This window comes from Acipenser ruthenus, chromosome 27 (genome assembly GCF_902713425.1).
Source record: "Acipenser ruthenus chromosome 27, fAciRut3.2 maternal haplotype, whole genome shotgun sequence".
NCBI lineage: Eukaryota > Metazoa > Chordata > Actinopteri > Acipenseriformes > Acipenseridae > Acipenser > Acipenser ruthenus.
In genome coordinates this window covers 6,514,499-6,541,902 of record NC_081215.1, presented here as the reverse complement: position 1 = coordinate 6,541,902, position 27,404 = coordinate 6,514,499, and the positions used below count along the sequence as shown (strand labels likewise).

The following is a 27,404-nucleotide window of genomic DNA, read 5'->3' as shown; positions in this document are numbered from 1 at the left end:
TAGGTCCCTGTGTGTTTTTGTTTCGGTTTTATTGTTTACAACACCAGACAATCGTATCTTACAAAAACAGCACAGCAACACACCTTGGCACATTGTTCAAAAAAATACCTTCTGCGCCTACGACACACAGATTTATTGTTTTTATAAGACACTAATAAATTAAACCTCTAATAAATAGCTTTACCTGTCACTGGTACCTGCTTGCTCAAAGGTGGATTACATTCTACATTTTATCTGTTGTTTTTGATTTATTGTTTTTGAGATTCTTAAACTATGGAAGGCAAAACCATGGTGACTATGAAGCATCTACATCGAAAACTGGTGCTGTACACAAAACCAAAAGCAAGTTTACGTACACCTGTGGATGCAATCTGTTGCTATTTACAGTACGGATCTACAGTCAACACTATAAAAAATATATAAATACTTAAATCTATACACAAGAAAAGCAGGAAATGTTTACTTAATTATTTTCAGTCACCGACTTCATGATTTTAGGAAGATGAAATTTGTTTCACCATGGAATACACATGTGTGTAAGAATACAGGTGCCAATAAGTTTCCCACCAAGTAGACTCATCAAAAAGAATGTCAATACAGACAGTGCCACAGACTGTTACAAACAACTCTCCTGCACTACCTTGGGGAAACACGTTTTACATGTCATGACTGTGATGTATTCTACAGAGATCCAGACTGGTATACAGTGTTTTACTTTTCTCTCCTGTTATTACACAAAACACAAACACATTATATATATATATATATATATATATATATATATATATATATTATAGAGAGAGAGATAGAGAGAGAGAGAGAGAGAGAGAGAGAGAGAGAGAGAGAGAGAGAGAGAGAGAGAGAGAGAGTAGATAAACAAACACAGCCTGTATCACAACACAGGACACAATGGAGGCACACTTTGGGGAGGGAAGATTGAATACAATCGGAATACAAAAGGTTCTTAGCCTGTCCATTAGATGAAATTTTGATGCCTATTTTTATTTGTAAACGAAGCCTGTTTGATTTTTGTGTTTTAGTTATAGCTGTCTAACTTTTGCATATTATTTAAGAAAAAAATACAAAAACAAACCCTTTGTTACATTGTGTAGAGTATACTAGACACTGAATTTGGTGGTCAAAATGGTCATAGAAGTATGCTGTATTTAAAGATATTATACAGTGTTTGAACTATGAACACTTACATATTACATATTAACCCTTAAATATAAAAATCATTTGTAAGCCTAAGAAATGGTCACAACATGAATAGATTAAAAGGTATCTAATCTGTAGTTAATTTTAATGCCACGTTCCTAATTTAAATGACATTTTGATTGAAATTCTTGACTAATGTCTAGCTGAATTCAGAATTAATGCGCAGCTGCAATACCGCTGTAAGAGATGCATGTTAGTCAAAGGAATGTTTGTGTCACTCACAGCAGCACTAGCATGGAATGCAGGTTTGAAGATTTATGCCAGACACAGCTTTATATCTGATCAATGCCTGTTTACAAGAAAGGCAAATCCAAAAGAGGACAGCTGTGCATTTTGAGCTGCATTAGTTACAAACACAAGCTCTCCGATTATGTTTTAATTTCAACCCCCAAAGTTTGATCAAAGCTGGAATCCACATTCAGTTTGGTCCTGATAAGATGCAATCTGTTTCAGGTTTAAGGAGATTTACATTCACTCAAATTGTTTATTTATTCCAAGATTGTATTCCTTGTTTTTTGTTTTGCTGTGCTATTGATGTTGCAAGTGTTCAAATTTCAAAGAGGATGACTATTTACAAAGAATTGTGGGAATTGCAGTCCATAATCTGGAGCTGCTCTGTCAAGGAGGGAAAGTACAATAACATTTTATATAGGCCCCACTTATAGAAACTACCTGTAATGTTTTGTAACCTATTACTTTAAAATAAAAATTAAAAATTAAAATGTACAATCTACGATACTCGCTTGAAATATGACATGTCATTCCTAAACATGTCCTGTTTTTAATTTATCATCATTGTTATTAATAGTATAGTTATCATTATTTATTATTATTATTATTAATAAAATATAATACTGACTGAACTGGAATTTTGCCATCCCTGCCCCATAAAACTCACACAAACTTTTAGCTTTCAGTGAGAAATAGGCTGCTTTAAAAAAAAAAAAAAAAAATGCCCTCATACAGCAATAGAAAATGAAATAGGATGCTGGTGCGTATGGTTGTAGGGTTTCATGAAATAGAGACACCACCAGACAGTTTTGTGGTGTGTTTGTGAGTTCATGGGATTTCTGCTGGTGTATTTTAGGGCAGCGTGTAAGAGTACTGCATGGTTTATCAGGGTTTTACATTTTTACTTTCTCTGTTTTTACATCCTGTTTATTTTTAGCATGATTTTAATTCTGATATACTATTCGTGATGGATTTTCTATTTTCCATTGTTGCTCGTTTTGAAACATTTAAAAACAGCATCGGTGCCTCATCCCGTCACTCTACCCCATGAAGAAAGTTTTCCAGACACATTTTTGGGTTTTCAGTAATAGTCAAGGATTTCAAATCAATGTTCTTATTATCAGTATTATCTTTATTATATGATATCATCCCCTCCCCATTCTGTTTTGGTACTTCACTTTTCTGCAGATGTATGAAGTTCAATGCTATAAACATTTAAACTTCTGCTCCTGCTATTGCTGATTGTTAGCTCATGGGAGTGAAATTGACCTAAAGCACAGGATATGAATCAGACAGTTTACATTTTATCCAGTGTTGTACTTATAACCCATATCACATTTTCTTAAAAAGTGAACCACCAAAAGAGCACAAAAATAAGGGGGTTGAATGTATGAGATTGATTTTAGAGGCTTGGCATGGGTAGAGGGAGGACGAATTGTATTAAAAAATACTCCTCACTAAAAACACTTATAAATCTATAGAAAAATGTATGGCTCATCTATTAGCACTGCAAAGGAAAGCTGGGCTGCTGCGTTTTCTACAGAGCTGCAAACGCAGCTATGCGATGAACTACACTGAGGTACAGTTCCGCTGAAAGAGTCTGACGCTATCATCTCTTGCGAATTCATGCCAATTTCTAGTCCAGAAAGAAATTCATGGGGGTTCATCATAAAAGCGTTCATCATGTATATATATCTATCTACATATATTTATAAAAAAATAAAAACATTAACATTCTTTTAGTTCTGCTTCCAGGAACGCAATGTCAGACTTTTGTAAAAAACGATATTTGCGCAACATGAAGCTTTAAAACAACATTAAAATAACACACCATTGCTATTAGCAGTAGGTGCCTGTAACTGTTTTTTGTAAGGCTATCAGTCCAGCCCATGACATGAAACATATTTCCCTAAAAACTCGGAATGTAACAGTTACCACGACGAATCATATGAGCCAATCGTTGGAAAGGGGCGGGGTTTGTAGATTCTTGTGAACACTCAAGTGTCCTTGCATTAGGGGGAAGGTAGAGGAGAGGTCAGCCTTTGCCTTTTTTTTTAATTCTTCAAAATCTTGATGACTTAAATCTGAAGATCGACTTCCCTTAAGATGAACGGCCAGCATTTTTACATGACAAATTCTGATGGTTCTATAAAAGCAGCCAGCAAAGCTGAGGTTATGCAACAGCAGTAAATTGCAGTAAAAATTAGTACCCACTACACGACCCCTCTCTCAGCCTCACCCTTTCTACACATATGCCAAAAACTGGTGTGGACAAACCCCTTCTTTTCCCCAGAAATGTCATGACAGCAAGTCTCAATCTACCAGCAGTGTAGACAATCACTCAGACATACAGATATGAAGTCCGCTCTTGTGTGGTTGTTTCTTGCGTTTCGTAAGCCCGGGGAAAGGGAGAGATTAAAGCTGGGAGTCGGCACCCAGGCTGTTGAGCTCTTCAGGGGAGTGCTTCTCGCTGGGGTTGGAGCCCGAGCCTTGGCGGAACCCGGCTGAGATCTCGTCGAACGTCCTGCCCTTGGTCTCCGGCACTTTGAAGTAGGTGAACACGAAAAAGCCCAGAAGCAGGACGGTGAAGATGACAAAGACGTAGGCCCCACACAATTCCTAAAGAACGAAGACAAAGATGAGTCAGGTGTTCTAGTGTTCTAATCCAATATTTAATATAGGGCTGTATGTGTACCAAGGTTATGCCAGTCAGACAGTAATGCTGCACGGCAGTCTCTCTGTTATATTACTCCCTGCTGGTACCGTCCCCTTTCCTTTTCATGAGGTTTGCAATCACTCTGAGAGCTTCTTACTGCAGTCTTTTCTTTTTTTTATCTGCAACAAAATCCATTGACCTGCTAAGAGCCAAATTTACTGTTTCAGACCCATAATAAAATGTGCAGTGATCAGTTTCAGTACCGTTCAGTTGGTAGCAGCATGTGTAAATGACACATGACAAAGGTCCATCAGTTAATGAAGGGGATCGTATCTTACAGGATCAGGTTCTACTGTACTCAAACACTGCTCTTTAGTCCTTTAGTTCAGCGCTTTAGTTACATACACCTATGCAACATTGGCTAGACCTTAATAAAAAATTTAAAAACACAGTATTTTAATAATCGCAATAAGAACTACTTGATTGACATCATCATGAAAAGGTAAGAAGCAATAAAAAAAAAAAAACAACTATAAACATGTAATCTGAAGGTACTATTGTAACAGCAGAATTTAGATCCACCGCTGTAAAGATCAATTAAGTAAACCCCAAAGAGTTCTTCATTAGGAAGCGGGATGTACCAGTGGGCCTGGTGCCCTCCCTTACCACGAGATACTGGAAGCCCATGCCCACGATGAAGTTGGCGGTCCAGTTGGAGAAGCCAGCCACAGCAAAGGCGGAGGGCCGGGGCCCCTGGCTGAACAGCTCAGCGACTATGAACCAGGGGATGGGTCCGGGGCCCATCTCGAAGAATGCCACAAAGCCAAAGATTGCCACGATACTGACATAGGACATCCAGGCCACCTTTTCCTGTTAAAACATAATGAATACACTGAGCCTTGATCTTTTGAGATTTGCCAAACCTAAATTAAACTTATGGAAAAGTAGATCGCCATCAGAAAACTAGTATACGCATATGGTATAAGCATTATAAGTCTGTCTATAACACACTTGAGGAGGGTGCTCTTAATCTATTGAAGTAAAAGGTAATATATATATATATACATTGGATGATAACTGAATGCAATTTAAAAGGTCTATAGGAGGCTATAGAAGATTCTGGAGGCTGAAGATTCAAGGCAGTTATCGCATTCAGTGTTCACCATTTATGACAGACGGACGGACGGACACAATCGCTGTCTAAGAGTCAGCATTTTAAAATGAGGACCCACACAAGCATAATTGGGATTGCCATTTCAGAGCCAGATGTCTGATTAAATACAGCTCCAGTCAGACTCTTTATACATATAAAGAAGGCAATGGCTGCAAAAGGGGTTTGATTGATGTTGCGTTTTCAAGTGTGATTGTATTTTTGGTACGGTTTTGTTTGTATTATTTTTTGAATGAAGCCATGCATGGTTACACGTCACCTCAAATGATCCAGTCCAAATTGTAGGCTTAGAACTGAAGTTACATCAAGCTATCAAACCCACCCAAGCATGGCATTTAGTCAAAGGCATTCCTGTACTGTACAATCACATCCTGTGAAACTTCAAAGACATTTTTACTTGCGCTGATTGATTCAATTGTTAAACCTGCCAACTCTCTGCATAAGGTTACAAGAAAAAGAAAGTTCTAGGATGGGGGACAGCAATCTACAAAGAATATTGTCACAGTGGGTCGAGAGTCACTGAACTTTAAAACCATTTATCATAAACTGCTTCACTATTATTGTATACATTACTAATTCCAACACACAGTGCTTTTATTGATAATAAACTTACAAATAATGTTGCCATATTTTGGTTTCTTTTGAAGGGAATTTCATTGAGTGGCCAATTGTGACTCTGCTACTGACTTTTCAGTCCAAGTAATTCCGGGAGGGCTTGAGACGTGATGTCAGCCGCAGTGATATTGAGATGGTAGCAACTCCGCTTGATGTAATGAATGGGTTTGCTTGTAGTTTGTAATGTCATTATTGAACTTACCAACAGAGCCAGCGCTATGGTCATCAGAATTGCACAGCCTGCCATGCCTAGAAGTCCAAGGAGATGCAGAGACCTGCGGCCGGCACGCTCCACTACAAAGAGCTGGGGGGACAGAGAGAAGTGGGTTAGTGGCACTGCCAGCTAGGAGAGCTCACACAAACCACTGCTTCCTGGCCAAGGAGTAAAAATGATTCCTTCCATTCGATAACCGGAAATGTGTCTTTTGTTCGTTTCTAATTATGTAACATTAATCATTTATTTTCCTTTATTAGATTTATTTAAACCAAAATGGTAATTCTCACTTTTTTCCCCCCATAATATCTCACACACTTTTGAGTGCTTTTCTGGATTGCATGTTACAAGTTTCGTAACATAAGAAATAAAACAATTTGCACTCTATAAAACTAGCACTTATTTAGAGCAGTCTGATTTCAGAGGAGTGTTTTGCTAGCTTCGTTCTGATAACATGATTGCATTTGTTGGGTTTACAAAAATGAAGGCTGAAATTAAGTCTCTCCAGCAATGTGCTGGAGCTCTTTAGAGCTTTTGTTGCTCTAAAAGCAATTATTTAAAAATAATAATAATAATAATAATAATAATAATAATAATAATAATAATAATAATAATAAGAAGAAGAAGAAGAAGAAGAAGAAGAAGAAGAAGAAGAAGAAGAAGAAGAAGAAGAAGAATAAATAACCAGGATAAAGCTCATTGAGGTGACAATGCAGTTGGATTTGTAACAGTCTGAACTTACTGAAACGACGGTGAACGCGGTGTTGACGACTCCAGCACCGATGGTGGCATACACTGGCTGTGCCACTCCAGCTCTCCTGAAGATATCAGTGGAGTAATAGAACACCTGGAGGAAAGAAATGCAGTGTGCGGGTTAACGATCCAGCAAACATTTCATTGGTAAAAGTAACTGGAGCTAACAAAATAGTTCCATAAAATCTCTCTGCCATGCACAGCTACTCACTATATGTGTGCTATAATATGTGTCTATTTTAAAACTACACATTCAATACATATGCACAGTAGCTCATGCAAGTGCAAAATGACTAAGTTTTATGGAATTATTTTGGAAACTACAATTACTTTAAAAATACACTATTCATTCCAAATACAAGTTGTGCTCTCAGTGGGATTGTGATACTATTTGTTGATGCTAGACACACCGATGATACTAGCCTGTGCATTCTTTTTCCTGTGTGTTCTGGTACATTGATACTCAGCGATGATGCTAGCCAGTGCAGTGAATGCTATGGGTTCTTATACCTGTGTTAATGCTATCCTGTGTGTTGATGTGATCCTGTGTGCTCTGTGACTCTGACTCTCAGGGATGTTGCTAGCCTGTGCAGTCAGTGCTCCAGTACTGGGATACTCACAGCATTGATTCCTGACAGCTGCTGGGACAGCTGCAGCACGATGGCGATGAGGATGGGCTGCCTGTAGAGCGGCGAGCGGAACAGCTCGGGGATGGTCACCTTCTTCTCCCTCATCATCTGCCTGCTCTCCTCCTTCATCTCCTGCATGTCAGCACCCACGTCCGTCGTGCCACGCAGCTTCTTCAGAACTGGAGACAGGCAGAGTTAGAACACAGCACACACAGCAACACGCTTTCAAAACAGCATGCAGCATTTTAGGTACCACCATTCTGGCAAAGAAAACACAAACCTGATAATAACTTAAGTGGATTGTGCTTTCTTTAAGTCTGGGTCACCTGTGATCAGGAGCTGCTCTTATATGCATCCTGGACTACATCATTCTATGTAAAAGATCTGGAAAAAATACCTCAATACTGTATATGTTTATATATAAAACATTACTGGTCCAGAATCAGCTTGCTATTTCTCCCAGTAGGGATCTTGACTGAATAGCCTGTATTGCATGCACTTCTCCACTCACTGCTCTTTGCCTTGTTCTCCTCGTTGCGGTTGATAAGCAGGAAGCGAGGACTCTCAGGGCAGAAGGGGAGGATGGCACACTGCACCACGGCGGGGATGAAGGTGAAACCCAACAGGATGGGCCAGAGGGAGGCATTGCCCATAATCACGTCCATCCCGAAAACCTGCCAGCAAAAGAGACCAAGAAAGCATCGTGTTAGTGAGGCAGGAAGCAGACACAGGTATTGCAATGGAAGGGCAAAAACTGGAGCACATCAGAGCTAAGCAAGCTTCAGAACGCTTGCATTTCTAGACTTAGATACATTTCCAAACTGAATTTCTTGCATAGGCTTATTGCATGAAGGGACTGCTGTCAAGATAATGTGATAAGTACATCTTTAAAGTCTTGCTTTACTCCTTTAAGCAACATTTTGAAGCCCTTTGATAAAGTCTTATTATGTTGTTACCTGTGCCATGAGGATCCCGATGACTATGCCCAGCTGATGGAGGGTGCCTAGCGCCCCCCGGAGGGCAGTGGGTGAAATCTCACCCACGTACATGGGTACAAAGCCAGTGGTCAGCCCGCAGTACAGTCCCACCACAAAGCGGCCAATGATTATCATCTCCCAGGAGGCACCTAGCTTCGAGAAGCCCATGAGAGCAGCAGCGATGAAGGCCAAAATGTTGGAAAACAGCATGGAGTTTCGCCTGAAGACCAGAGAGGGAGACACTGAGTTAGACTCACTGGAGAAAGACTCCAGATTCCATCCAGTGTAATGTTTATAGTGCAGCACCTTGTTTATTGAGCTCCTGCAGAATGGGATTTGACTCTACTTGCCCTTTAAATGTAGTTTTTGTTTTGTAATGAATAGCACCATAAAACAGGGGAACAACGTGGGTGTTTCTGGATTGAATGTGGCCTTGCAGAAATGTATGTGGGGGGGAGGGGGTTGGGGGTAGTTCTTCTCTTACCTCCCAAAGCGGTTGACAAAGAGCCCGACAGAGAAAGATCCAAAGATGCCCCCGACCGAGAAGATGGCGACAGAGACAGACCAGAGGGTGGTGAGGGAGGTTGGAGGAATGGGCTCCTGGTATCGGTCAAACCAGGTATCATTGTAGAAGGATTCAATGACCTGAGAGAGAGAGAGAAGGAAAGGCATTAGACAAATAATCACTGCACTACTAACTGTAGGCTCCTGTTCTTTTTTGTATAACTCATTTCTCCACTTGATGGAGCTATACCTCTATGTACAGTACAGTGTTTTAGAGCAGAGCTTGTATCAGCTGGGAAGTCATACTACACAGCTTAGTGTTGACAAACAGATGATGATCCACCTTGCAGAAAGGTCAATCTCCCACAATGCACCGGGAGGGAGTGTAAACAGATATGCCTTAAGCGCCAACAATCCAAACGAGCTTTGAACAAAATGAGCTGTCAAGTGAAAGCTACTGACATTTGGAAACTCTTAAAGATGTACTGTATATGACAAGGCAGGGTTGGAAATAAGACTCCCATTGCATAGCAATTTGACCCACGTCATGTTTGAGGTAGTGATCCACTAACATCAAAAAACAAATACTTGCGCTTCAAACTGTATTCCTTTACAGGCAAGCTGCATGCATATATTTTTTCGTTCTATCCGGTCAATGGTTTAGGTCCACTTTCTTTGTATAATAAACCACAGCTGAAAATCTATCACGGCACGTTCTCGTCAAAATATATCAATATTGGCAGACCATGGTGTTTTCATATTCTTTCATTTTGAAAAACAGAAGTCTAACCCGTACCACATTACGCTAAAATAATACTGTGGGTGGGGGAGTAAACGAAACCTCTTACCCTATCAAATGACCTATTAGAGAATGGAGAGAAAAGTCATGCCATTTCTTAGCATCTTTTTGATTCAGTCGTTTATAAATTCTGTTGCATGAACAAATACAAAGCGACTTTTGCCACAGAATACATCTCAAGCAGTGTTTGTTGGAACAGACAAATGTTCTCCCAACATTCATTTAATGTTTCATTATTTTGAATGTGTTACTTTCAGTACTGTACTGTACTAGTGAATATCTCGCCTGATTTTAAGTGGTGTCTGGCTGTATAAGAGTAGCGCTGCTGTGCCGATGAAATGCATCAGATAAAAAGTTGATACAACTTGTGCAGAAACTTGTTGGTCTGCATTCCTGAGAGCCTTTGAAGCACATTAATCTAATCACCAAGCCTCTATTTACAGTACCAGCGTAACAATTGTATGATACGAATGATGGCTTATTTTGAAATGCACCTTAACTACGAAGTAGAAGATATTGAAATCATCTAAAAACATATTCAAATTGTCTTCACTCATTCCTGTGGAGCAGTGGTGAGAAACCGGAGATATATGCAATGTAGGCTTGTCCAGCCAGTTTATATTAGTAAGGGCCATCTAGTGGACAGCAGTGTATTGCAAGCAAAGCAAAAGAAAACTTGTTGCCAAAGTGGCAGATCACTAGATGACGCTGGCTCTTACTTCTATAAAGACACCTGGGCTGTTCTACATATGCCCATGACAGACAACTAGAACTTGGATGAAAGCACCTATGAATGGACATCAAACAATTAAAATAAAAAAACACAGTACTATATTTGTGTAATTTCAAGTGTCAAAAAAAAACCAAATAATAATAATTGAAGACTTTGTATTTTTCTTCCATTGGCACGTTTTAGGGCCATTTCCACCCGAGTCAGTCTGAAATATGTTATTAGATGATGGCTGAAGTTGTTTATTTCTCAGTTTTGAAAGTCTGATTTTACATTAAATTGCAGTTTTGACAAGATACCCTTACTGTTGAAATCTGAACAGGATTGTGGGACGTTACAGCTTTAAGATGTCATCACTATCACTCAGAGCCAACCCCTCTGTAGCCTGGCTGGCAACCAATCGGCTGCCGCCTTCCTTTCCCTTTGTGCCTATTCCGAACCAGAAAAATGTCCACAATGAAATGAGGTGTGTGCCAGGTTTATACAACACAGCTTTGTGCGTCAGCTGCGTTGGCGGAGCTGCAGACACGTGATGACTGGGCTTTGTGTTCTATTGAAAAATGATAGGAATATTAATGCTGCAGCATGACTCAGGAGTTTCAGCAGCGCTCTGTGTAACACTGTACATGCCAGCTCTCCCATGATTTTCTTTCTCTTTTTAAAGAGCTTTACAGTCATTCTGAGCCTGTATAATCCCAGTTGTCGTAATTCTGGTGACTTTTCAGCTGTACTCAGTTTTTCTGATAATGGCTTACCTAATATAACAAATATTTATATCTTCATTAAAAGTTGCTTCTCAAATCAGGACCCATTTCACCATTAGTGTTAGCAGTAAGTTTGGCTACAGCAGAAACCGCAGGGCTGTGTTGCGTTGTGCTCTGCTGCTGTGTGTTTCTACCAGACCTTTATCCACTCAGCAGTGCACAGCTCAGACTCTGCCCCAGGGATTACAGGTGTGATTAGGAGGAGGGTGACCATTAGGAACAGGAGGACCAAGGGCATGCCTTCCATCATCGGGACGCGACCAGCAGCAGGGTGATCTTTCATTCCTTATCTGTCCCGTAATCAGGTTTTACACTGAAATCTAATATCACGGTGTCTGTTGCTATTGAATGACACTTTAGTTTAGTCTTGTTGATGGTCCAGTTGGTCTACATTGTCCACTTCAATCACTTTCACATATTTGCTTGGCAGCTACTGTTTCACTTTTAAAACTGCAGTGTCCCACAACCAATTTTACACAATATAAATGGCGGGTCCCTGCCATGTATTTCCTACTGAGGTCTTCTTGGCAACTCTAGTTTATCAGAAACCTCGTTCCCAGTCCAGTTTGTTTACATCCTCCACATTCATAGAACTATGCTATATAACATATATGAACTCAGGGTTTATGGGGTGATGTGTTGGTGAAAATGTGGAGGACAAAAATGGTAAAAACTTTAGCTACAACTATTGACCCAGGCTTAATAAAACATTAAAAAACCCTGTAAGGTCCAGGGAGTTGGTATGAGACTGACCCCTGTAGTGTAAAGAGGCAGTGCATGCAGTCAATACTTTGTCTCTATAACTGCCTGTCTAAACGATCCTGGCTCTTTTGTACTGTTGTAAAGTCACTGGATGGCAAACGCATTGTATGGAATTCACACCCCAGTCTCTCTGTGCATCTCCTTTTGGAGCACTGTCAGATCGCTTCAATATATACTATTCTATACTATACAGTAGTATGCTGTTAAAAGGAAAAACCCAGAACAGCTCTTCTGTAACTCAGAATGACTCACACGCGCTGCCTCACCATCACAGCTCTATCCTCATATAACAAAACAGATTGAAAAGTCCTCGTGGTTGATGGCATCTTAAAAGATTATATGATTATTAAACTGAAACAGGCGTATCCAATCCCAGCTTGTTCTCAAAGCCTCTGTGTCTGAAAGTCCTTCAGACTTTACAGTTGCTACTGTAAGCACCAGCACGGGCCCATTTGTTGTTGCAAATGTAAAATGTAAACTTGAGACTATTTTGGTTTGCTACTCATCCCATAACAGCAATTTTGTTTCAATTTCTTCACCTGATTTCCACTCCCTACCGTTGATTTTAACCCTTTCGTGCATGGCAGCCTCATATGGGGATGGACACAAAACAAAACCTCTCTTCTAGTCTTTATATGGGGACATATGGACGACGCAAATGTATGACAGCCTCTTATGAGGAGGACATTCCCCCCACCATATAAAACAATGGAAAAAAATGGATGAAAATATATTTTATGAAAATATATTTATTATGTGTCCAAAATGACTTTTTTCCTGCAGCTATTTTCAACATGTCATGCATGTAGCCTGTAGAACAGGCCATTGGTAAAAATAGCTCTAATCTCATTTATGGCCATTCAAACGCTTTACCGTCTGTGGGGCGTTGATCACTCCAGTGTTGTATCCAAACTGCAGGGACCCAATCACAGCCGCTCCTACAGCCAGCATCAGCTGAAACGTCACTTGCTGGAAAAAAATAAATAAATAAACAGGTTAGCAACTATGTTCAGATTTCTACATGTTTCCTTTCTGTGCTTGTAAAGGCAATGGCTATAGTCAGGTTTGGTGCTTGGAGACACCATGAGAGTTTCTCATCGTAGCTCAATCAGCCTTGGACCTCCTTAAGGAGAGACAGACAGTTAGAAGATGTGAATTCATGTCCGCTGGCAGCTAGTTTAAGACCACCAAACTCATTACACAAGATTCAAACCCCAGGTTTAAAGGTAAAGAGAGGCTATTCAATAAGCCTGCTGTGCTAATCAGAGGTGTCCAATTCCAGTCCTGGAGGGCCACTCCACTCCAGGTTTAACAGGTAACATGATATAATTAACTATTTCTGGGTCAGGACGGAGGCTTAATTGGTTCAATTACACAGTTTAGAACAGGGCTGGAACAAAGACCATGAGTGGAAAGGTCAAATATCTCCTACATTTAGATATTATCTGAAACAGATCTACTGTTTACTGTACTGGAGCTACCCAAGTAAACTAGGATGGCTGTATTTTGTGAATAGCATTTTAGCTTGTGCAAGTGTGCGTATGTCGAAATGTATATTCATTCACATCTGCTAATCACTCTGACCACGATGCCTCAATAATGTGTGTTGAAAACATGACCTCTCTTTAGGTTGCATGGGCTGGAATCAGCTGGTTAAGGGAATTGATCACGCACAAGAATTAACTCAATTACTTGATAAATACTTAATTGGATACGGGGCTTTTGTTACAAATCCAGGTGTTTTATATAGCTGGTAATGGGGAGGCTTCTTTGTTCTGTTTTTTGGGTGAACTTTGTCTATGTAAAGCAGTATTTACCAGGTGCACAAGTATTAATATTAAAAGCAGTGTGTTATGTGTCATTTGTGTTGTTGGCAAGTCCTATGAAGATCGTTCCAGTGAGTATCTTGTCTATTGACTGGGATGTTTTTTGATCAAGATGCAGCGTCTGCCTGTTTTCCCAGGAGGACATTCCACGAAGAACATTTCCTCTTGATATAGTAAGATCCAATTTGATAGTGGATAGCTGCTTACTTCATTTTGTCTTCCAGTTTATTTATTTATTTATTTTTTGGTCTGTTAAACGCGTGGGTCCATGAGATTCTGTTTTGTACATCAGTCTGATGAGTTTTGAAAGGAATTTGCATGCTCGTATTTATTGCTGTTTCTTGCTGTACTTAATGCAACAACAACAACAAAATATTTATGTTGGCTCCAGTTGTTCTGTGCTGTTTGATAGTGGTGGTAGTCTTTCAGTGACTTACTGTCTAAGTTTTGCATATGGCTATGTAATTGTTTTTGTTATATACTTTTATTTACAGTACCACAGACACATTTTTAAATTTATGAATGTAGAAAGTACAGATTTTACAGTTCCTTGGGTGTCTAAGAAAATGTATAACTATGAGGTCCAGGATGCACTGCTGAAACAGAAGCTTTGTTTCCTGTCTTCCTTTTTATACAGTACGACTAGATGAAACTATTTTACTTTTAACACATCTTGATGTTAAAGTGCAACACTAACATGGAAATGTTGAGTTTCTTTTCCCTGATACCATTTTCAATATCAGACTAATATGAAGCTTTGAAAATAACACATGTTGTGGCAAACCTATTTTCATTTTAAAACATGCAATCTGGTACAAGGCTAGGCTGAAGAAATCTGTTTGCATGTCTTACTATCACTTCTGGAGAGTGAAACTGTCCCATGCCCTTCAACAACTTCCCTGTCTTAACCACACAGGTGCTACTGAATGACCTGCTTTGCAGTCATGCAGTCCTAAGTGGAACAATGTACAGACTTCCTTATTTAATAAGACAAGCAAACTGAGACCTTTTCACACTAATGTATTGCCAGATTTAAAATGAAAATGTATGTTTGCTATGGCATGTGTCTCTTTCAAGAAGAGAAATCATAAGACGCTTTTTAAAGGAATCTGTTCTTTTCTTGAAGGTAATCTCGGGTCAGCCTAATTCTAGATGGATGAAGACAAATTCCAACAATCTGTCTGATTAGCACAGAGTGCAGCACAGCTAGACAAAGCCTTGTATTTATCCACCAGATTCACAGTTTCTCAACAAAATCCCAACATTTATGCAAAAAAAACTCCTGCACTCACAGCCTAATTGGCAACTGTCTACAAAACCTGGCAACACGCTTAAGCTAATGTAACAATTTCCTGCTTGTTTTCACTGCAGAGTAGCTATTGGTCAGCAATCTGAATGGGCCAATTGCATATTGCCAGTAATTCACTAATTCTGGAATGCTCCACTACAAAACCAAGCATTAACTTAAGTTATTTTTAAATAACTTGTTCATTTTCACACAAACCTTTGTGGCTTAAGCTGCTTTGCAAAAGATTACAAATACAAATCTGCTTCCAGCTATTGATGAAGCTGGATGACTGCTGACATTTTAAACCACAGATGCTGCCTTAAGCAAGAATAGCACCTCTTTCCTGTTATTCCTGTTAAAAGGCAGCCCCCCCCCCCCCCCCAGGGCTATAGCGGAGCTGGCTTGACATTCATAGCCAGTGTTGCAGTTATCAGGACTGTAACTGGCTGCTAGAATAATCAAGTGTAGCTCAAACTACTGTACTGTGCAGTTGTTTACATTCCTGTTGAGAAGAGGGCTACTATATATGGGTTATGGTGAAGCACTGTATCAATACTCTGACAGACTTCCATAGTAGGCACTCCCCAGGGGGATGGAGGGCAACAAACAGCTGCTGTGTCCTGCTAGCTCAATATGCTCTCTAGTTGCCGTGAACAAAGCACTTCTTTTTATATACAACATGTACAATGCACCACTGAGTAAGCGACAGGGCCTGTACTGGGCTATAGGCTGCTGCTATTCTCATCTTGCTGTATCTCAATGCTGTGGTTTCAGAACAAGCTGAGAAAACGTCTTGGACAAGGGCCAGCTGCCCACAAGTCTTCTCCATTCCTGTAAGATACATGTCCTGCTCTGTAGCTGCTGTATTGCTCCAACACACGGGTCTGAGCCGATACTGTGGGCTAACTCGCTCGTTCTCATCTCCTCTAGAGGCCATCGCCAGTTTAAATTGCAAAACAAGCTTCAGATTATTTATACCATACGGTCACATACAAGTATTACAATTACACTGTTAAATATTTAAGAAAAGTCATGGTATTTGATAACCACATGGATTCTTCCAAAAGTGTTGATTGCAGGCAAGAAGTAGCAGCTTTTAATCTATTGATTTGTGTACAGTATGAGCACTCCTTTTAAAATGAAAATAATGGTAATCCTTCCTTTTACAGAATGCCTGTTTTAACTGTAGGCTACAGCTGAGGGCTAAGAGTTTTTTTTTTTTTAAACTGGTATTTACTTTAGAGTCCGAATGACGAAATGACTATTAACCACTCCTTCAAAGTGCCTGGCAACGGGTTCTGTTCTAACCCTGGTGTGTGGAATTAAAGCTGGAAGACGGCACAGTCTCCTTCTACTCTGTCTGAAGGTTATAAGATTTATTTTATTTCTGGGCGTGACCTACATTCGGATTGTTAGCAAGGGTGAGGTTTCCAGAGAACTGGTCTTTGTGTTTCACATACTAAATGTGTTGCATTAATTGTTGCTATGACGGCACAACCCAGAGGTGTCAAGTTCTCTCATGACTCCTTTCTTAATTTTATAATGGCCATGGCACTGCCTTTTTTTTAATATATATAAACTCACTTTTGTAAATGCTTAAAGGTGAATCCTTTTAAGGTTTTCTAACTTGTTTCCCTATCCTTCATTAACTCCACCTTCCCCATGTTGGTCTGCAGGTTATTGGAGTCCCTCAGTGTGTTCTGTGCTGGACTGGACCCTCTCTGTTTCATTACAGAAGCAGGAAGCCACAGGATGCACAGAGTGTCATTCTAACAGACCATGTAACAGGCTACATTTAAGCAACTTGTAGTAAGGGACATTTTAAGCAATTTTCACTAGGTAGCTCAAAATGTCACCATAGCCCTGGTTATATACTGTCTGCATATCACACAGCAGGTTACTGTCAAAGCTACGATTTACGTGTCCCTCCTATCCCCTCTAGCTAACATTATCACCACTAGCGAATGCAGACTGTATGTGTAGCCTATTGGGAGGGATGACACCAATAACGTGATTGGCTCCAACTTTTTTTTTTTCAAGCTAGAGATAAGCCAATCAGAACCCAGCAGAGCACCATTTTAGGTCCTCCTCTGTCTGGTGAGTGACGGACCAAGCCAGGTCAACGAGTGCATACAGCCTGGGCTTGTGCAACAGGATGTGAGACTCACACGTACACATTCACACAACCCCCTCCGGATTTAAAGGGCTGAGTCTTAAAGAAACACTACCATCTCTTTATTTGGGGACAGTTTATCCACTTTATTCGCTCTGAAATCGCACATGTAACGACTACTTTTGTTTAAGGCAGTTTTAAGTTTTTTTTTTTTTTTTTTTTTAACAGTATTAACAACTCTGTCGGTAACAGGGCTGTATGTTCAAAATGACATTTATCAGTATGCCAGGTGATGACCATGACTAGATCTCGTAAGCAAATAAAAAAATTAAAAAATTCACTTTTGCATCTGAATCATGTTTAACAGAGTAATATCCAGCTGTATATTTGTCTGTGATATCCAACATCAGTGTTTAATTTTTTTCTATTTCCACACTGTTTCACCACTTCAGCTCAGTCAGTGTTTACCCAGTATAAATTAAGCATGGAATGTAAAGGTAACCAATACAGTAACGCTGTACATTTTGTGTACTGTGTCTAAAATTGAAACAAACTGCATATGTGATTAGTGTGGTCCTCGTGCTAATCAAAAGGCTGCAAGTGAAAGGTAAAAATGAAATGTAAGCATCATTCTGCCATGCCCTCATTGTTGTGGGATTACAAGTTTAACAACTACTGGGTTAGTCAAGCTTTTTCTATATATATATATATATATATATATAATATATATATATATATGTGTATACTGTATATATATAATTTAAGGCTTTATTCCAAATTGCTATTAAAGAAACACCAATTAAATATTTTAAAACTATTTTAGACTTTCTTTCTGACTGTGTCAATGAAAGGTTTATTAAAAACCTTTCCAAAAAAAAAAAGTTTAGTCTTATTTGTAACTAAAATATTTTTTTAATGAAACTGTTCTAGACTTGCCTTTGGCATGAATAATGAACTGTATTGTATTTATTTGGGGGGGGGGGGATGACAGCTTGTCAATTATTACTCCTGGGTTTGAGCTCGGGGCTTGCAGTCGAGCGTATCTCTGTTTTAAGTGTGTGTGCATAAAGCTTTAACACTGAGGGTGTGTCTGCTTCTAGACCAGTCATAGTTTTTTTTTTTTCTCTCATTTATCCTTGGAACAGTATACTGTGACATATTTTACCTTTAACCCAAATAGTTTGCAGTGCAGCCCATAGAACCTCCCCTTCTTGAAATGCCCAGCTCCTCAGACTCCTTGTCATTGAATGAGGAAATGGGTAGACCCTTGGACAGTGTGGAGGAGGGGAGGCAGACTCGCCACCCATGAATACTGTGCAATCTTTTCCAGTTGGTTTTGCCACTTTTCAACAACACTTGTCTAATTTTGAAAAATGTATTTAGAATCGAGTCCCCTTGTAAATTACACAGCTTTTTATTGATCATGTTTATAGTACGGGAAAATATATGGTTGTAGCTTTCTATACCAGAATTAGAATTAGAATTAGTACCAAGAGTGTAAGTCAAGGGAAACTGAGCTGAAATTATACTGTAGAATACTGTGTCCACTCGCTACAAAAAAAAAATGTACCATTAAGTGGTGTAATAATTACAAAGTCTAGTAATCCCAGTACATTGAACCATTTTGGATTTTAAACTTCTAATTTCATGGAATGTTAACTAAAGACACTAATGAATGAAAGGACTGGATATTTTACTAAACTGTAATGGATCAAATATCTCATGATGTTGTTTATTTAGCAGATGCGTCTTACAGAGACTAGGGTGTGTGAACTATGCATCTGCTGCAGAGTCGCTTACAACAACGTCTCTCCCGAAAGGAGGTTAAGTGACCTTCTCAGGGTCATACACAGTGAGTCAGTGAGCTGAGATTTGAACTGGGGACCTCCTGGTTACAAGCCCTTTTCTTTAACCACTGGACCACACAGCCTCCAGGCTACATTTTCAAGCAACTTGTAGTTAGGGACATCTTAATTTTTACTAGGTAGCTCAAAATGTCACCAGAAAATGTTGCTTGAAAGTGACCTGGTGTTTAACGGGCTTAATGCGTACAGGATACCTTTTAGGATTCAGCTGCACAACTTTGTTTAATGCTACTTGCATATACAGAACGTAATACTTTTCCAAGTGCAAAAGAAAAACAGATTTGTTTGTAATCTTATGCAGATTTTTTTACAGAAGAGCACTGGAAAGGCAAATACCGTATGTACAGTAATGCCTACTGTGTGTAAAAGGTAGTTTTTACTTGGAAATAAGTTCAGTTAATGTAGGTCTGAATGGAACGATTCATTAACTAATATAAAGCACGCCGACACCCCCCACCCCTGCAGACCAGCTTGGAAAGTATAGTTTGAAGTAATGGTTTATACAACCATTCAATAGCCTGGACGACAGCCATCCCAAAACGAGTTATCCTTACTGACATTCCATAATAAAAGACCTGGTAGGGTAAAGAAACCACAGTTCGTGTCCTGGCTTTTCAGTGTGCTAATCTCACTAATGTGGGGGGAAATGTACTGGCTCTTATGAGCCACAGAGATTAGTGGTACATGTGCACAGGTAAAAGGTGGAAACAGAACACTGCAGTAAATGCTTTGTGAAATATAGCCCATTATGTATTTTGTGACTATTCTCAAAAACTAGGTGGGATGCTTGCTGATTTACTGACACTGCACCACTAGAGTTCTTGCAAGCCTTATCTAAAGCCAATCTCCCACTACAAAATTTAATCACTTTCAGTTATTTGCCTGGCTAACGGATAGGTAAGAGAAATGCACAATGGGTTAGGGGTAACAAAGTTGAAGTGTCCCATAATCGTGTTTTCATTTTTCACTGACATTGTATCTTTTGGTGTGTGTTTACTGCATTGGTCCACTTTTTGCCTGTAACTAGTTTACTTTCAGTTGTGGTAGGAGCCTACTTCCTATCATGTCCTGAGCTATGTCATGTCTGGAGGTTATAAATCACATTTCTCAAGCTCTCAACGGAAATTAAAGGATCACTTTTTTTTCCTTTTCCCTGTTGGTTAAAAGGAAGAATGAATCTGAATTGTCAAATATTTGTAAAATTATATGGGGCACTGCTGTACATGTTTTTAAAATGGCATAAAACAAAGTGTGTTTGAAAAAGATGCACTTGCATGAAACTAAGGGCGTTGGTTATGTTTGATTTCCTAGATGTTTTAAACCTTGATGATATTGTACAGGGAATTTCCATCAAGAGAAACCCTCCAACTGAGGGCAGTGACTTTAAGATGCACTGCACTACAACATGACTGTGGATGAGACAACATGTGTTCAGGCGGTGACTACATCGTAATAAAAGGGGGAGCAGTGGGTGTGGAAATAACTTCATTAAATCCAATAACTAACCCTGCACTGTGTACATCCATGTAAAACAATACAGCAGACTTCCAGACTTTACATTGTGATAATTTTCCTCGAACTGTGTTAGGTTGTTCCAGATACCAGCAGTGAATAGGGCAATTGGGTCCAATTCCTGGGCGCACGTACTGCACTAGACCATGACAAATACAGAACACTAACAGAGGACTCGCACCAGCCCTTGATGAGTAATCCCAAAACGGTTGGCAAGTTTAACGCAAAACCCCACGTAGCTACACAGTTATAAAAGATGATTCATTCTCACAATCCACCCACCCCAAATCATGTATCCTACTGAAGATGAATTTATGAATCCTGTTTAAAATCTAGGCCAAGCGCTGTGAACAGGAACTGCAGAGCAAGTAATGCAAATTTAGGGATTATCTAATGAAAGCATAACTGAGAACACAACATATCCCTGTTTTTACTCCTATTTCAAAAGATCCTGTTTCAAAAGAACTGGTAGCTCGCTGAGTAATAAAGGGATGTGTATCTGTTCTGTAAAAGGAAGTGAATTAAGTTAGCACTACCACTTTGAAAACCCCTTTTTATTGTTTTATTATTTCAAATAGCCTACGGTATACAGATTTGTGTAATTAAAACATGAAAGCAGTAATACATTTCTAGGGTTTCTCACATTTTGTATTACATTTAATTTATTTATTTTTATTTATTTATTTTTTTGCAGCATTTTAAATTTCAATTAAATTCTCCTCAAACTACATTTCAAATCTGATTGACAGATGACTTTGTTTAACTACGGGGTGGCATGCGTGATTGTATTATATTACAGGGGCATTATATAAGGCTGTAAACTACTGTCATTTTATTAGTCAATGTGTATTGTTACTAAATTTGTATTTTACATTGTCCAAAGGTCCAATGAGTCAGTGCTTCGGTTTTTATACTTGTACATTTCCCTACTCTCTCCATGTAAAAACTTTCTGTAGTTTGTCAGTCATTGTCTCATTCTGACTGGCAGATTCCTAATTCAGATGTAAATAGAACAGTACATCCCTTTCACACATAATTAGAAAATTACAATCAGGATTGAAATTGTGAGGCTTAGTTAAGTGATCTTGTCATGGCTGCCCCTGTCTGAAACAAACTGTTACAGTGTTGGCTTACAGGAGGGATCCCTCTAGAAAAGACATTTGACAGTTCAACTACTGTCGGCGGACCTTTGTGTGACAGCAAAGTCAGGGGCCACCACTGAAATGAGAATCTCTTCAAAATAACACCTCAACAGCATCTCTAACAATCTGTTCTTTCTATCAACACTTGACCGGTTATACCTGAAGTCTCAAAGATGTTCACCAGTTTCCAAGGTTATGGGCCCAGTAGCATCAAATGCAACTGCAGGGAATTTTTTTATATATCAACATTTAATGTACTGATACTGATGTAGTTTGTAGTAAAACGGACGTTGACGCAACCTATGTGCAGGCTTTTGGAATAGTTGCATTGGCGTTCGACTGTGCCAAGCAAACAAATGCTTGTACACAGCCAACCTCTTCCTGTTATTCTTCTTGTTACCCAGTACGCTGTGCTCCGTGTCACGTCTCCCAAATGTTTCGCCCATCGTGTTTCAACTGGCTCATCAAGGAAAAATGATCTCACTGTAGCTGGCCTTGCCAGGGTACAGCACCGAGCATTGATTGGTAGATCTCGTGAAGAGGGGGGGAGGGGGCAGTGAGGTGTCTGTTCCATTTCCCTATTCTAACAGAGCGACATTATCGGGTGCGACTAAGGAAGGAAAGAGAATTGAAGTCTTGAAATAAATAACAGGTGTAAAGCCTTTTGGTTTCTATGTTTAACCCTATTCTAAAGTGAACGCTGTAGTAGAGGAAATTGATTTTACTTCAGCTTTATACAAAAGTCACTCATTTGGACTTGCAGAATTAGCTACAATTACAGTACAATGTCATTTTATGTATCAAACAAAGTGTTAACCAAATTTACAAAACACAATCTTCGTGAAATATTTGGGTAATTGCATCATTTGTTGTGGCTACAGTCTTTAGATTAAGTAAGCTGTGCCTTGTATCTTTAAAAAGCTGTGACATTCGTTTTGCATCCCACTGTGGGAAGGCTATCTGAAGAGCAGTTCTGCTTTTCCCAAGCTTTTATCTTCGGAATACTCTGCGTGTTCCCACTCCTGGGAATTGCAGCCACTCCTGGAAAAGTTTCCTTCTAACTCCGCTTTCCCCCTCCCATGTTCTCCCATGCCTGTTTTTAATCCCCACACCACTGCACACCAAAACAAGATAAACAACCTCATTGGACCAATCGGCCAATTTCAGTATGTTCTGTATTAAATGGGGAGCACTGTTCAGCAGGTTTTCAATTTCAGAATGTGCCCATTGATGGACACCCAGGCTAGTCAGTGTGCTGTTGGCGGTTACCTCACTTGAGAATGGGGTACATGTTTACTTTCTGAACAATTATCCATTTTATGACATCACCTATCCATCTGACATGACTTCATAATGACGTAACTAATGTTACCCTGAATTTCTTAATCTTTACCCAAAAAAATTTAATCTGCCAGTAAAACAATATGGTATGGAAACTTGACAAATGGATTTAATACATGCTTCTGTATGGACTGTAATACTCCTGGTCTTTTTACTCTTTGCAAATTGTGAATAGAAAATTAAACTCTTGTAACGTTATCAAACTAGTAACAAATAACCTGGGCATGAGTTTTGAAGGAGGTGGAAGGCTATCTGCAAAATGTAAAAGTTAACTCCTTTTTTTCTGTCTAATTTGTTTAGTTTGGCTTTAACAGTCTAGTGAATAAAAAAAAAAAAACATTACTGTAAAGTCATGTGTTAATTTTAATAGCATACTTAACCCTTTCAGTCCTGAATAATTTGTATCGCTGAAGAATATGAAATGAAGTTATACAATTAAAGGAATTCCTTTTTAACTGGACAAATCTTTTTTTATATTTTTGGTAAATGAGACTTCAGTCCCGTCGGTACTCTAAAACCCACATGTTGTAAAATACCTTGCGTAATTACAGTTGAGGAATCTTTTGGCCTCCAAATGTCAAAGCACGTTTGTACTCTCTTGTATAACAAAACAGCTGATATCATTTTCCATACATGCCTTTTATCGCTACTCTACAGAAACCTTGGTTGCTTCTCAATGTGTCTTTCCTTCTCGCAGGCCATGCCATTTCATTAAGATAAAGCAGGACCTTGAGGTTCTGCCAGGACTGAAAGGGTTAAATTGCATAGAGAAGTTTGGGAAAGTGTTGTTTTTTGTTTTTTTTTAAACAAATGGGATTGAATATCTAGCTGATATTGCCTGATGTTAAATAATTGATATATTTGTATTTAAATTGAGTCATTGTTTTTAGATGGAAATACTCCCGTAATCAGGTATGTTGGCTCAACTTGGCAAGATTGATTGAGGAAAGGTAAGTTAGTATAATACTGTAATAGAATGAGCTAACTGTATGCCCATTAGATTTAGCAGCATATTAGATGCATACTGTTTTAATATAAGGGGGGGGGGGGGGGGGGGGTTGGTTCCACTTAGAGAAAATATAGTAGTTTGTGAGCTATATATATATGATCTTTACAATTGTTTTCAATTATCTAAGTTGGAACACTGTTTCTAACACTCTGCTTTATTTTAAAGGGGAAAATTGATCTTAATTAACAAACAAACAATTGCTTCTAGTTTTGTAAAACAGATGTTGAGGATGATGTATTTAACCAAGGGATGCCAATTTGGAAAATGGAATGAAACACCCAAGGGGATCAAGAGAGTAATGTTCTCAAGAGATCGTTTGTCACTTCTAGATCTGCTACATGCAGTATTAATGTTTTTCCATAATAAATTGATTCCACGCCTATTAAAGCTGTCACCATGCTGTCGGTGATTTAATGACCTTCAGTTTGGGTTCGGAGGTTCAAAGACTGACCACAGCCTATCTTCCGTTGAGAACCTGTGATATTATGCATGTTGCACAATAACCTTTCACTTCCATCGACATCAGCACCAAATAAACAACCCTTTTTAATGTTGCACTAAATTTGAGTATGAACATCAGACAGAAGGACTCTTCCAAACTACGTTGCTACACACACTTTTACCCTAGAAGTAATGCTGGAAGAAACAGGATTCATTATGGCCAATAGCAACTCCCTTTAAGATTCTCTCCCTAAACCCTCCTGTAATGCTTAGTCCCCCCAATGTAAATGAGTTTGCTGTAGTTGATTCTACTTGGGTGCACAAAACATCTCATTTGATTTGCTGTTTATGCTATGAGGAGTTTGCCGTTGTATTGCTGTTTTCCTGAGACATGCAATTTGTGTCAGTTGTGATGGGGGTTTTGGAACAGGGCTGAAAAGCCTGGAGTACAGCGACTGAACTGCAGTCTGATGCAGAACAGAAACTCTAGCCCTGTCTTCATTGCTGTATCTTCACAGAACTGTGCAGACAGAGCTGGTAAACCACTGGTGACGTGCACCGTAGACACAACCACACACATGAAAACTGCCATGCCGAACACCTTGGCAGTCACGTCCCACTCTTCTCCTTAGAAGCACCTTAAATAGGCAAATGTTTTTTTGGCTAGTCTTGCATTGCTAGTTAATGCAAGCACAGTTCTTGCAGTGATTACACACGACATACTGTCACTGTTCAGCTATGGTTTGATAGCAGATCTTCTATAGCCTAAAGAAGTGATGCCAAACATTACTCTCCTAGTCCTCATAAAAGTGGATATGTTTCCCTACCCAAGTACAGTAGTGCAGAAGTCTTATATAATTTCTATACTACATTAATCTCTACCGATTTTTAAATAAATCTCCACACAAATGCAGGATAGTCACAACTTGAACTTGGCTTAATTAACTGATTCATGGTATTTGCCTAGGTCTGTATATTTGTATGTATATTTGTACTCCTGAGGTATTTAAAAGCTCAATGTGCAGCATGCACAAATGGGGGGGGGGGAGACTGTATATTTACTGTATAAAAGATCAATGCAAATATCTCTCTGGAAACCTCTACTTGTAAACACAGCCACACCTGGCTACAGTCACGGGTTCACAAGTCGCTAATCTATACACTTCATAGAACATGCTATTTTGGTTTGCTAACCAATTACATACAGCTATAGATTTCAAACAATTATCTGATGCACAACAAATATTAAACAGATTAATAACCCTGATTTTTTTTGTTTGTTTTGTTTTTGTTTTATAATCGGGTGTATTCCATTCCAAGAACTATTCTAAAATAAATCAAATTCAGTTGTGTGTTGAAGCATAACCATTAGGTGTTTTTTTTTTTCCGCTGTAAAATGTAAAGCCTACACAATAATAGGTCACTTTTTTTCTTTGACTCCAATGTACTGCCGTTTCTAAAAGTCAAATTCTGTAACGTATTTTACATCACCTTACACACTATAAGCGAGTCTGTCGTGCCGCCCTTTGCCTGTAAATGTTCACCAAAAAACATTCTTGCATTCCTGTATGTCTGGTACTGCATACATGTAATGGCAATATTCACATTTTTGGACTGCCAAATATAATACCAATAGGCATCCTGTATTTAAACTCCGGTATAATTTTAACCTGTAAGTTTATGTTTACGATTCTGTAACAATACCCTAGACTGTTTTAAATAGTTAAATTTCAACTTAAACAGACATCTAAATTGCCAAAACCTAATTTTGTAAATAATACTGTGAATCCGGCTACTTTTATTTTTTAGCTTGATTCACGTTCATATTGCACGCAGTGGTGTAGTGCTATATTTAGAAGTGAGGGGTCTCTGCTTACGGTTGTAGTATTCTTTGCTTATTTGTATGGGTTATACACGTGTATATATATTTAGCAGCAAAACAGTTCAATATTCTACACGTGAAGTATGGAAGCGGTGCTCTCGCTGCCCAAGAAAGAAGTGGGGGAGCGGGGCTACCCCGCGACCCCCCAGCACTACAACCCTGATTGCACGTACACACGGCGTCACTAAGATTAAACCGGTGTTACTGGAGGCTATCTACAAGTAAAAACATTTTATAGTCGCAATTCGTAAGATCTTAAAAGCTTCTATAGATGGGGATTACTCGTGTATGCAAAAGAGCACTGCTTCCTTGGCAGGTTGTTGTGTGCTGTAGGTAGCTACTATTAACCCAAATCGAGTATTCACTGTCTATGCGCTATGCGCAACCTGTAAAATACGGCTGTAGCCTACATTAATAATCAACTTCAATACTATTACCTTGCCGCCTGATTCCATCCTTCCTGACCCGAATGTCCTCTTCAAATTACTTTCTGTAGAAAAATCTGAAACCGACGATTTTAAAAGTCCGATTCTTGTATGCTGATTTGTATTGGTGTCGTAGCCTATTTGCTTAGCTGAAGGAAAAAAAATAGGTTAAAAGTGATTCTTATAGAAGCGATCCCCGTTCATAGTGTACTTTTTTTCCCCGTTTAACATACACCCACTTTTTAATAAAGGCTGAAAGTTACAAAGCTGTGTATTTGATCGCGTCCTGTCGTTGTATCAACGTTTACCCTGACTATTCCTTGATGTCTTTCTCGCTCTGAAATTGATCTTAGGGGGAATAAGCCGGTTATATTTGTGATTGGCTGTGTGGTAGCGTCATTGGAGGTGTGCGAGGGGGCCTGTGCAGCTTTTTTTTACATTCCTAGAAACCCGATTGGCTGTTCTCTCTGTCCTCCACCCCCCCCCCCCCCCCCCCCCCCCCCCCGCCTTTCGTATGACGAAAATCTACCCTTTAGG

At 39.2% G+C, this 27,404-nt stretch overlaps 1 protein-coding gene and 1 long non-coding RNA gene across 2 annotated transcripts in view; one reads left to right on the top strand and one right to left on the bottom strand.

The window, feature by feature from the left end:
• Positions 1-27,224, bottom strand: LOC117432224 (solute carrier family 2, facilitated glucose transporter member 1-like). Its single transcript, XM_034053816.3, has 10 exons — positions 26,880-27,224; positions 12,897-12,992; positions 8,949-9,109; positions 8,444-8,684; positions 7,999-8,161; positions 7,479-7,666; positions 6,848-6,952; positions 6,094-6,195; positions 4,772-4,975; positions 1-4,068 (listed from the first exon to the last, which is right to left on the bottom strand). Exons 1-10 carry the CDS (start codon positions 26,895-26,897, stop codon positions 3,865-3,867), a joined length of 1,482 nt encoding a protein of 493 aa, XP_033909707.2. The 5' UTR covers positions 26,898-27,224; the 3' UTR covers positions 1-3,864.
• Positions 13,955-27,404, top strand: part of LOC131701827 (uncharacterized) — a 55,007-nt gene continuing 41,557 nt past the window's right edge. Inside the window, exon 1 of the long non-coding RNA XR_009309040.1 lies at positions 13,955-14,022. This is a non-coding gene — a long non-coding RNA (uncharacterized LOC131701827). The remainder of the gene's footprint in view (positions 14,023-27,404) is intronic.